The following is a 12,357-nucleotide window of genomic DNA, read 5'->3' on the forward strand; positions in this document are numbered from 1 at the left end:
AGTACATTATATTAGATAAGAATATAAGATACATATATATATAAATTTGTAAGTAGGGAAAGGCAAAGCACTAACGTTACTGCAATCGTCATTATGAAGAACAAAGGGCTAATGGAACAGAAATTGCAACCACAGGGAACAAAGAAGATAAAAAAGAAATAATAAGAATTACATAATGCTGTTCATCCTAAGACTTCAGTGCCTTCTTCTGGGGCCAGCTGCCAAAATCAAAGGAGGGAACAGCAATAAGTAAGTAAAGCCTCTGTTTCTGACATGGAATATACACAGCACATGGTGCATGTGAAAAATCAATAATGTACATTAGGGTAAAAATTTAAACTTAAATCATAAGGCATGCGTACATTCCATGGCTGACCCACGAAATGACCTATAAAATTGGGTCAACCATGAAATATACGCATGCCTTATGATTTAAGTTTAAATTTTCATCCTAATATACATTACTGACTTTTCACGTGTATCACATGCTGCATATATTTCATATCAGAAACAGAGGTTTTACCTTTCCCTACTTACAAACTTATGAAGCCATTATGGTCATTGGGTACTTTCTGCATAATTAAAGCAGTGTCCCTGGTCCATAAACTATTATTAATAATATTTTAAACTGTTGATTTATTATTTAAAATATATATATATATATATTTGAATAATGGCTTAAAAAGTTAGAATTCAATAACATGAAATAAGAAAATAAATAAATATTAAGCTATCATTAGAGGCAACAAAATGCACATCCTCCACATGATGCCCAGTACATAACAGATAATTTATATAAAAATAAAAATAATTTTTGTTATATGAATTCTCATTTCTCATTATAGGATATATTGAATGGTACATTGACAAGGTCTTGCACCACTCAGTATATCGTATCAATAATTGGCTAAGACTATCTGTTTCTCTTTGCTATTTGCCAGTTAGTCTAGGTCCAAATTATAGCAGCAACATCAATCTATGTTAAATTTAACAGCAAACTGTCAGAATAACAGCTAGCCTGACAGATAGCATTGAATAAAAAATAATGAAAGTGAGTGCCAACTATAAATTATATGTGGAATTGTTTACTAGTGAAAATAATTTAGTAGTAAAAAAGGAAAAGCTTTTGCCAAATTAAGGCAAAGGAGGAAGAGTAAGGATAGCAATAGCACTTCAATTTCCCTCGAATTATTCTAATAGATTTTGAAGTATAAAATTTAGAGTTAGCAAGCAGAAAGCAAAAGCAAAGAAAAAGCATTTTATAAAGCTACTTTGAAATTACTGGGAGCGTAACTGCCCGACCCTTTAGTAGGGATCCTGGTAATACAGTTGGTAGTGATGTCCGAAGTAATTTTGAAGAGGTTGTGAAATACCAGATGTAATATATTACACAAATCAATAAAAAATAGAGAAATGCCAGATATAGTAAATCAATAATAGTTTTTGGAATAATAGAAGTATTTAAGAGAAAAAAAAAAAAAAAAAGGTAGTAAGAATAAGATTTATATACAGGCAGTTTTCGCTTTACGAGTTCCCAGGTTTATGAATTTTTTTTTTTTTTTTTCAAGTATCAACAAAATCGAAAAAAATTAATGTTAAACATTCATAAATATCACATTTCAAACGGGATCTGGAAAAGTTGCCCCCGCATTTCGCCCCCCCCCCCCCCCCCGCATTTCACCCCCAGTAGATAATGAATAGGCTATAGAAATGTAAATAATACATCTAATTTTGTATTAATTCTAATTTATTTTGTTTTAATAGAATGAATCAATCAAAGGTAATCAATCATAGAATAAATGCACATTATTATTGTTTAAAACTCGAAGTTGTATGCAATGCCTCTAAGGTAATCAATCACATTACGATTTTGAAAATCTTGGACTATTCTTTTGATTCTAGCAGAAATTGCAGCATACTTCTTGTTCCATCAGAAAACCACTCCTGGCTACACGCCAATAACTGAAGATTGTTACTAGTGGAAAAAATAAGCATGCGACGCGGGAACAGTTCGTCCTGAGAATCATACATTAAAAACTGTTTAATAGATTTGATAATTGAGAGCTATTAAGTGCTCGATAATTCCTATATGCTATTATATTATAAATCAACTGGGATTACCTTTATTTTAGATATAGGAAGCTTCTTTTCCAACTCTCCTAGTCCAACTCACTAATAATTCTTGAGGATGGCGATATCAATTTTGCAAAACAGGTGGGATATCTTCCCCACTGTCAGAACCATAGTGTTCAGACCGTGCGGTCTCAACAATGAGCACTTAGGACTTCTGTCTTCAAACACCATACCTCTGGCAGCAAGGAAACCATTACGTGGATTGGCATAAAATTAGATTTTTGAAGGTCTAAACTGTTTAATAAATATGGACCGATTATTTCTTTTGGTCCTGTAGCTGGCTTAGAGTTAAATTTAGGGTTCTAATAAAATTTGATATGGGGGGGGATTATTCTCTACATTCCTTAAGTCGGACTAGAACTTTTCGGGCATCATGTTCACAGGAATAGAGCAACTCACAATTAATCATTGATATCGCCATCCTCAAGAATTATTAGCGAGTTGGAAAAGAAGCTTCCTATATCTAAAAGAAAGGTAATCCTGTTGATTTATAATATAATTAAAAACTGTTGTACATTGCCATCGATGATAATTTCTTGATAATTTTGTGGAATTACTAGGTCCTGGAGATTGCTCGGTAAAGCAGGAGCACCATTGTTGCATTGAACATGACTAATGGTTCGTTTAAGTGAATCCTTTTTAGGAAGTAATGCTGTGACATTGGTATGAGCCTCTGCAATAACTGATGCAACAATTTGCTGTGGCCGTTCGTTCGTGGTTGTTGCATGTTGCCGTATTTGACCAATCAATTGCAATGCTTCCGACCTTGCAGCTTGAGCTGCATGGTTATGTTTAGTTACGCCTTTCACAACTGGGCCTTCCAAACCCTCTGTCCAAACACGCCCTTTGCAGGTGGAACGTTTTTGAATTGAGCAAGAGTCCACTCTGTATCTTACGTCTCTGTGGAGGCGGCGAAAACAGCAAACGCGGGCTGTCGACTACGCCACGAAATGTGAGGAGAGCCAGATGCAGGAACTTTTATTGTTTGAATTTAGACAAATCAGAACAAGATTCACTTGTTACTGAAAAGACTCCTATAAGATTAGTCACTGTTCCCTCCCCCATGTTCGTCACTAACCACGTGACTATCGCCCTCGTGGTCGAGTATGTATTCTTTCCATTGTGAAAGGATTAACAGTTCCAGTTAATCCTTTCACAATGGAAAGAGAACCCTGAAGACACACAAAAGGGGAGAAATTAGTTTAAAAGCTACGTGACAATTTGTACACGAATGTCATTTTGAAAATTTGTTCGGAAAAGTTAGAGTTATCGGAAGTTCAGTTCAAGTAATCAAGAGAGTTTAACATGGAATCTCCACTAAAGGGGCTGGGACTTCAATAAAAATTCGAGTTATCGAGAGTTGACTGTACAGTATTTACATTTCTGTAGCCTACTCATTATCTACTGGGGGTGAAATGTGGGGGGCCACTTTTCCATAAACCATTTCAAACCACGCTCGTAGCTATACAATACAGTGTACCCCGCTTTATGATATTAATCCATTCCAGAGACACCATCGTATAGTGAAAATATCATAATGTGAACCCAATACCACATTGTTTTTTGGTAATTTGTTCCACGACCTCAGAAGTTGAAATTTTTGCTATATAACTCTCTAAAAGGTCTTTTTTATAGTGTAAATTATATTAGTTATCAATTCAAATCATTAAAATGCACTACACTTTCATGGTTATTATATGTTCTGTTATAAGAACTAATTTTGAACAGCTTTGTGATATTTTTCTAAAGCACATTTCTGGAGGGCACAACCATAAAACAACAAAAACAATTTGCACTTTCCAGCTTATTAGGTAATCAATTATAAATGGGTTGTAAGCTTGATGTTATTGCATTTGCAAAAATACTGACATCCGGAATTGTGTGGTTTTTTACGTTATTATGGTGAAATGTGTTTCCCCTTTACTGAAATCTTCAATCGTATAAAAAAATTTCGGAATCTTCTCTTCATTCCTTTTTTTTTAAGCTTCGTAAACTTGTTACTCCACACAAATCATGTTAGTTGCAATTTGTGTGTTCCGTTAAAAAATGCTTATGCATGCTATTGAAATTTATAAAGAAAAGAGATTATCTTGGAAACAAATGCCTCTTGAAGCATTTCTGAAGAAGACTGCTTGTGCAACAAACCGAGTGTGCATTTAGTCTATGATGATGAAAAATAAACATTCTTTAACATTTGTAAGTCATAAATAATTTCTTTATTATTATAATTTACTTGGTTTTACAGGCTACGTTTTCATTTCTTTGGATAAATCAGTCACTGTTTAAACATAAACTAATTAGCTAACTGATTTCATTGTTGAGAATGTAACCCCTATTTTTAACATTACATCTATGGGAAATAAATTCCTGCTTTATGAGCGCGTGCTAGGAACGAATTAACTTGTAAAGTCGGGAACTACCTGTATATATATATAAGTATCTTACATATAAATTTTACTTATATTAAATTTTAACTTACATATAAATTGTTTTATTTTTTAAAAAGTACTTATGCACACAATAAGCATAAATATATTCATTTAAAATTAAATTTTGAGAACAAAATTATCTTTTAAACTCAAAAATGGAAAAGTTTAATAGATTCATGTTTACATTTTATATCTAAAATGTGTTTTTTTTTTAATTTTCATTGAAATTTATATATATATATATATATTTTTTAATAAAAGTTGTAAAAACAGCATTTTTTTTAAAAAATAATTTTAGTTTTTAATTAAAAACAGTTCCATAAAATAAGTATTGTAGTTCATTAAGGCCTGACGTAGCTGAGTGGTCAGGAGCGAGAGTGCATAGCACACGTTCCTTGAGTGGGCCGGGGTTCAAGCTGTGACTACTGAATACGATAAATACTTGTATTGACGATTTATTGTAAGCTCTACTGACTTGGTTGTCGTGCCGAAGTATAAACAGAAAAAAGATGAAATGTTCTTATTCTCCAAGCAAAATTCAAAAAATCCCAAAATATTTTCCAGAAATTGAATTTTCCAGAAACCTCTCAAGTTTTTCAAGTTACCTCTCAACACTGTTTTTGCAACATTTTGGATGATCACCATTGCCAGGTTAATATAATCAAATTTAGAGAACCAATTTTTCAGCACTATTTGGTGAACAAATTTTGCGTCAAGTTGAATTTGTCCAGTTTCACAAAAAAAATAAACAAACATGGATCTTAAAAATGTCTAGATTTCAGATAGTTCCAGTTTTTGGACAGCCGGATTTTGGATGTTCTACTTGTATTTCATATTTTTAATTTGAACATGGAAACAAAAAGAGGAATTTTTTTTTTTTTTATTAGGTTATAGAAACATATCCTTGAGGAATGAATCTGGACAACCGCTTGCTTTACCAACCCTTTTTGTGCATGTCATGGTAAAAGATTACATTCCCGATGGTTTATCAGGTATGGATATATATTTTTTTTTATGAACCTTTGGCTGATTTTATTAATTGAGTGTGTTCCTTTAAAATATGTTTCTTGAATTATAAGTAAAAAAAAAAAAAAATTGAAATAATTATCAGCATTTAGTGAACATTTAATAGAGGGAAGATAGAGTGGTTAAAGTAGGGAATACATTTATTATGAGTTATTAAACACGGGCAGACTGAATTGTCCGTAATGTAAAGGATATACACCAGTTAGCCAAAACATTATGACCAGCAAGTCGTTATGCAAATAGAAGCAACTGCAGCACATGCATGGGTCGGACACAGTATAAAAAAACACCTGATACTGAACTCCGTTAATCAGTGTTACTCTTGTTCTTCAGATGGGAAAGAGGTGCCTTCGTAGCCAGGTGGGCAGAAGCAGCAGTGCGTAGCACACGCTTCTTGATCAGACCAGGGTTCGAGCCCGTGACCACCAAATACGGAGGATGCGGAAAGGTCAGGAAATGACCACCACATATCCCCAGAGCAATATGGCCTTAGTTGCTAATGCTCCTAAAAACCAAACAACAACTCAGATGGGAAAGGCAGTGGACTTAAGTGATTTTGACAAAGGCCAAATTGCAATGGCCAGACGACTGGGTCAGAGCATATCCGAAACGGCACGGCTGGTGGGATTCTCACGGTCAGCCATGGTTAGTACCTACCGAAAGTGGTCCGAGGAGGGAAAACCCACGAACCAGCGGCAAGGTATTGGACGACCACAGCTCATCAATGCTCGTGGTGAGCTAAGGCTCTCCTGGATGGTACGTGGCAACAGAAGGGCAACTGTGGCGCAACTCGCCAGGAATTGGAATGCTGGTGACGGGGGTAATGTGTCACAACACACAGTACATCAAACCCTGCTGAAAATGGGGCTGCGTAGCTGCAGACCACTCTGAGTGCCCATGCTAACTACGGTTCACTGGCAACATTGCCTGCAATGGGCACGTGAGCATTGACACTGGACCTTGAATGATTGGAAGAAGGTCATCTGGTCCGATGAATCACGTTTCCTGTTGCACCATGTGGACGGCCGGGTACACGTGAATCATTTACCTGGGGAAGTGATGCCGCCTGGATGCACTAGGGGAAGAAAAGAAGCCAGTGGTGGCGGTGTCATGCTTTGGACGATGTTCTGCTGGGATACCCTTGGTACAGTCATCCATGTGCCGGACCCTCTGATGTCTACCACCTAGCTCACTGGTTCCCAAAGTGGGCGATACTGCCCCCTAGGGGGGCAGTAGAACAATCAAGGGGGTGATAGTAGCCTCGGGTACATTTGGGGGGTGTTTAATAAAAATAAGGGGGCATAAAGAAGGAAGAGAAGATAAGAAAATTTAGAAAAACTATTCGTACATGTTTCACCTATTGTGTAACATAGGTGAAACATGTACGTTTGTTACACAATAGGTGTTTCACCTATTGTGTAACATTATTTTCCAGGTAAACACACAAAATGCAAATTATAACCGATCGGCGGTCAAGTCCGCCGACAGGTCTTAACAAGCAAGTATGGGTAGGCGAGCATGTTGGGCATTGTCGGTGAGTCCAGCTTACATCAGCAAGAATATGTGTGTGTAATGACTTGTTGAGAATACGATACTATAAATAGGCATCATGTATGAAATCTAGTTAAGATTGTTTTTGAATTGTGTGACAAGCAGTTAATAATAGTGCAAGTGTAATGGTATTCAATTCAAAAAATTTAATTCATATTCGATAACTTCAATATTTACGGATTACGGATCACTTACAAAGAAAATTGTATTATTGTTGTTTCAATAAAACAGCAATTTACATGTGAGTATTTTTATACATTTTCTTACATATCTACTGTACGTTTCTATGGCTTCTAGTGTTTACTAATAATAAAATATTTTTATTGCATTATTAATGAAATCAGAGGAGTGAAATCATAAAAAAAACTGACCATTAATATTTATTTTTATCTATTGAATCATCCCTGTTAATTGGTAAATAAGGCGTGTGTTAATAAGGAACAATTATATAAATAACGGAAAATTGAATAAAATAATAGAATCTCTGATATTATTGGTAATTGCATATTAATGTATTTTTTTTAATTAATTATTTCTTGATATATTTCATTTGATGTTTGACAATTTAATATCAAATAAATATATCTAATGCTGAGCAAAGAACAAAACCCAGTTTATTAGTTTCATTAGCATTTTAGTTTTTTTGTCTTTTTATGCAAAAACCACTGATGTCGTGGACCCTATTCTAATAAGTATAACACAACTATTGCAAAGAATTTTGGTTCTGACTAGAGAAATATTAATTATATAATTTTTTTCTACAGATAATATTATGGCCAAATCTAAGAAAAAATGTAGACAATATAGTATTGAATATTTGAACTATGGCTTTATTCAGTCGCCTACAAACAATATATTACCAATGTGTTTGATTTGTGAAAGAGTTTTATCAAATGAAGCTATGAAACCTTCAAGACTACAAGAACATTTGACAAAAGTTCATGCTGATAAAAAAGATAAGGATTTATTTTATTTTCAAGCACTTAAAGAAAAACGTTGAAACAACCGACATTGGTAAAACTCTTTTCAACAGCATCCAAGCAAGATGGCGATGGGTTGCGTGCTTCTTACAACATTTCGTTACTGATTGCTAAAATGGGAAATCCGCATACTATTGGTGAAGAACTAATTGTGCCAGCTGTAAGTGAGGTAATACGCACTATGCTGCACATGCCAGCGTCTGATATTATCAATAAAATTTCTTTGAGCAATAATACAGTGCAAAGAAGAATTGATGAAATGGCTCAAGATGTTGAAGACTCATTATGTGAGCATTTAAACACATCCCAGTTCTCTATACAGCTTGATGACTCAACTTTGCCAGGAAATGAGGCCTTACTTTTAGCATACGTGCGATTCATAAAAGAAGAACAAATTTGTGAAGAATTATTATTTGCTAAAAATTTGAAAACCGATACTAAAGGAGAATCGATATTTCATTAATTGTAAGAGTTTTTTAAAGAAAAAGAAATACCCCTGAGTAATATCTTGTTGGTTGCTACTGATGGTGCTCCAGCGATGATAGGGTGCTATAGGGGGTTTCTTGCCTATTTAAAAAAGGCGGTGCCGAATGCATTCAATGTACACTGTGTCATCCATCGTCAACATTTAGTTGCCAGAAATCTGAGTGAATGCCTACATAGGTCATCAGATTATGTCATTAAAGCAATCAACAAAATCAGAATCAATTCATTGAATGACAGATTGTTTAGCCAACTTTGTATTGAAAACGATGAAGAATTCAATCACTTGCTGCTTCATACAGAAGTTCGTTGGCTATCAAAAGGTACCTATTTGAATCGATTTTATAATCTCTTTAACTCCGTGCTAGAGTTTCTAGAAAACAAAGAGGATGCTTTACGAGCCAACTTGATTGATTCCAAAAATGACAAAGCTTATTTGACAGACTTGTTTAACAAATTTAATGAAACAAATCTACAACTTCAAGGCGATGAGCTGAATTTAATAAAAACAAAAGCTGTTATTTCTGCGTTTGTGGCAAAACTTCTTCTGTACAAACAAAATTTAGGACGAGGGGAATTCAGCCAGTTTCCAAATTTATCAAAAGTAGAAAAATATGATGAAGACTTACTTACCTATTGTCAGCACTTGGATGCTCTCCATTCTGACTTCAATCAACGATTTGAAGATATTTTAAAAATGAACATACCCGATTGGGTTCTGAATCCTTTTTCAAGTACAAACACAGAAGAATCTCCAAAATTACAAGAAGAACTGATAGATGTAACAACAAATGAAGAATTGAAATTTAAATTCAAAGATGGCTACCAACAATTCTGGCTGCAAAAGCAGATACCTACAGTTTATCCTGGATTATGGGCTATAGTACAAAAGTTTTTAATTGCATTTCCTTCATTATATTTAGTGGAACATGGGTTTAGTGCAGTCGCAAATTTGTTAACAAAAAAAAGAAACTGACTGCAAATAGCGAATCGCGGTGATTTAAGAATACTGCTGACAAAAATAGAGCTGAGGATTAATACATTGATAGCAGTGCACCAGGTTCATCCTTCTCATTAGGATCATTTTTAATGTTATTCATAATTTTTATTTTCATATTATCCTTCGTTATCTTAATTTTCTGTGTTTAATGTGAATGTTACTATTGTTGATTTTAGTAAATAATTTTATAATTTCAAGCTTCAAAGTATCTTATTTACATCTTTATTTACTATATTTTAAGACGTAGGTAGATATATATAGTTACATAAAAAACACAAATTTTTTACTATATCTTTCTGTTTGTTCGCTTAAAGAAGGTAGATTTCCAGGGGGGGGCACTGAGTAATTTTTTTTCTGAAAAGGGGGCAGTAGGACAAATAAGCTTGGGAACCTATGACCTAACTAAACATCATTGCTGACCAGGTGCACCCTTTCATGGCAATGGTCTTCCCCTCTGGTGGTGCCGTCTTTCAGCAGGATAATGCGCCATGCCACACCACCCGGATCATTCGAGACTGGTTCACGGAACATGAGGAAGACTTCCAGGTATTGCCCTGACCTCCAAATTCCCCAGACATCAATCCCATCGAGCATCTGTGGTTTGTGTTGGAACAGCAACTCCGATCTACTGCATCTCAACCATGGACCTTACAGGAGTTAAAGGATCTGCTGGTTACGTATTAGTACCAGATACCACAAGACACATTTAGAAATCTTGTAGCATCCAGGCCTCACCGGGTACAAGCTGTTTTGGCTGCACGTGGATGAACAACCTCATATTAGGTAGGTGGTCATAATGTTTTGGCTCATCAGTGTATAGTTATAAACATAATTAAACAACATTAATAAATATTATTATTTTTCTTTATTTTTATTTCAATTATTTTAACAGTATTCAAATTTTAATCCTTTTTCACACTTATGTTCAACTCATGTTTTCCCCTACATTCCTGTAAGGTCCTCCATGATGTTATAATGTTCTATCACTTGTTTGGAGTGGTCTAGGTTATGTTGGTGATTGGAGGAATTTTTAAAGACTTCTTCCCTTTGGGTTTTAGTAATTTAATTTTGGTCAGAGGGAGTAGGTGTCCTCTCATTATTTATTTCAGATTTACTGAAATAACTATATATATACTATATATATATATATATATATATATATAGTAATAGATTATAATAATTATAATCACCTTCATAAATCCAGATTTACTGGAATAACTAGTGAGGTCCATAAAAAAGACTTTACAGACCCAGTAAAAGTGGTCTGAAAAGTCTTTGAGAATGGACATTGCATGTACCAGTATGATAATGTCCCAAACCACAAAACTAGACTTATAAGCACCTTGTGTGAGGAGAATACTATTATACTAATATATGTACAACTGGCCTTGTACCTCAAAATTCTGACCCAACTGTGGAATCTCTTTAGAATAAGCCAGAATGGCAGATCATTACACAGCCAACATGCATATTGGTCTGCGATTCTACATCCTTAGAGGTAACACACATTGACCACTGCAGGAGTATCATGATGTCACAATCATGTGCGGGGAGAATCATTAGTCCCCTAATGCAGCTATCCCCATCTTTCTAGCTAACAAGCTGGATATGTGATTATTATTATTTCTGTATTATAATCACCTTCATAAATCTGAAAGTTAACACATTTGTTACCACTTAAATGTGTGAGAACCCATTCAATATGCCTTAATTTTCAGAATGTTGAAAAAAATCAACATTCTGACAAAACCATCATTCTGAAAACTCATACACTTGTTTGAGTGCCTCCGTATCCAGGTGGGCAGGAGCAGCAGTGCATAGCACATGCTTCTTGATTAGACCGGGATTCGAGCCCATGAGCCACCAAATACGGAGGATGCAGAAAGGTCAGAGAATGACCACTGCATATCCCTGGAGCAATATGGCCTTAGTTGCTAATGCTCCTAAAAACCAAATAACAACAACTTGTTTGAAAATTAAAAGTTTGGAATTTGTTGCTAAAAGCAAACGCTTACTTTTGTGCTGAGCTGTAAATCAGAACAAATCTTAATTTTATAAAAAGTTTATTCGTGTACATAAACTAACATCGACACAAGCAAAGAACAAACAAAACTGTGTGCCAAGTCTATAAACAAAAGCCAAGCAAAGCACTGAATGAATGCTTTGCAAGATACTGCAAAGCATTCATTCAGTGTGCCAGTACTGAATAGTTGTTAATTTCGTGTGCCTTTATGTTTATGGCACTCGCTGGTTGACTGCTCGTGTGTGTTATGGCACAGTGCCCGGGTGCATTTGAACTCGGATATGCATTGCAGCTCACTCCTAGTGCTGTTTTAGGCTTATATGCGTAAAGGCAGTAAATGTGTTAATAGTATTCATTATCTTCTGCATTTCTTGTTTTTGAAAATCCTTTAAAGGCTTTGTGTTTAATACAAGTAAAGCCAACATCCTACAAAATGCAATTTAAGGGCCTTTATTTAATGCCAGTAGTGTTAGGCTAAAACTCTTGACATCAGGATATTCACTTGCAATGTATTTTAAATAATTATTTAATTAAAAAAAATTGTTGTTTTGTGCAAGTTTATATATAAAATATAATTCATGATATTGAATACAGATTCTGTAAATAATGAGTATAATCATGCACTTTTTCCACAGATAGACTCCATATGTGCTAAACATACAACAGACAAAAGGCGCCTCTGTAGCCAGGGGGGAAGGAGCAGCAGTGCGTAGCACACGCTTCTTGATTAGA

At 34.9% G+C, this 12,357-nt stretch overlaps 1 protein-coding gene across 1 annotated transcript in view; it reads left to right on the top strand.

Annotated features, from left to right (window-relative positions):
• LOC150084836 (1-phosphatidylinositol 4,5-bisphosphate phosphodiesterase classes I and II-like) overlaps window positions 1-12,357 on the top strand; it is a 932,481-nt gene that overhangs the window by 832,014 nt on the left and 88,110 nt on the right. Inside the window, exon 22 of the mRNA XM_090376366.1 lies at window positions 5,450-5,554. Within this exon, the coding sequence (XP_090232492.1) occupies window positions 5,450-5,554 (105 nt within the window). The remainder of the gene's footprint in view (window positions 1-5,449; window positions 5,555-12,357) is intronic.

This window comes from Mastigoproctus giganteus, chromosome 6 (genome assembly GCF_048544385.1).
Source record: "Mastigoproctus giganteus isolate SK-2022 chromosome 6, ASM4854438v1, whole genome shotgun sequence".
Classification (NCBI taxonomy): Eukaryota; Metazoa; Arthropoda; class Arachnida; order Uropygi; family Thelyphonidae; genus Mastigoproctus; species Mastigoproctus giganteus.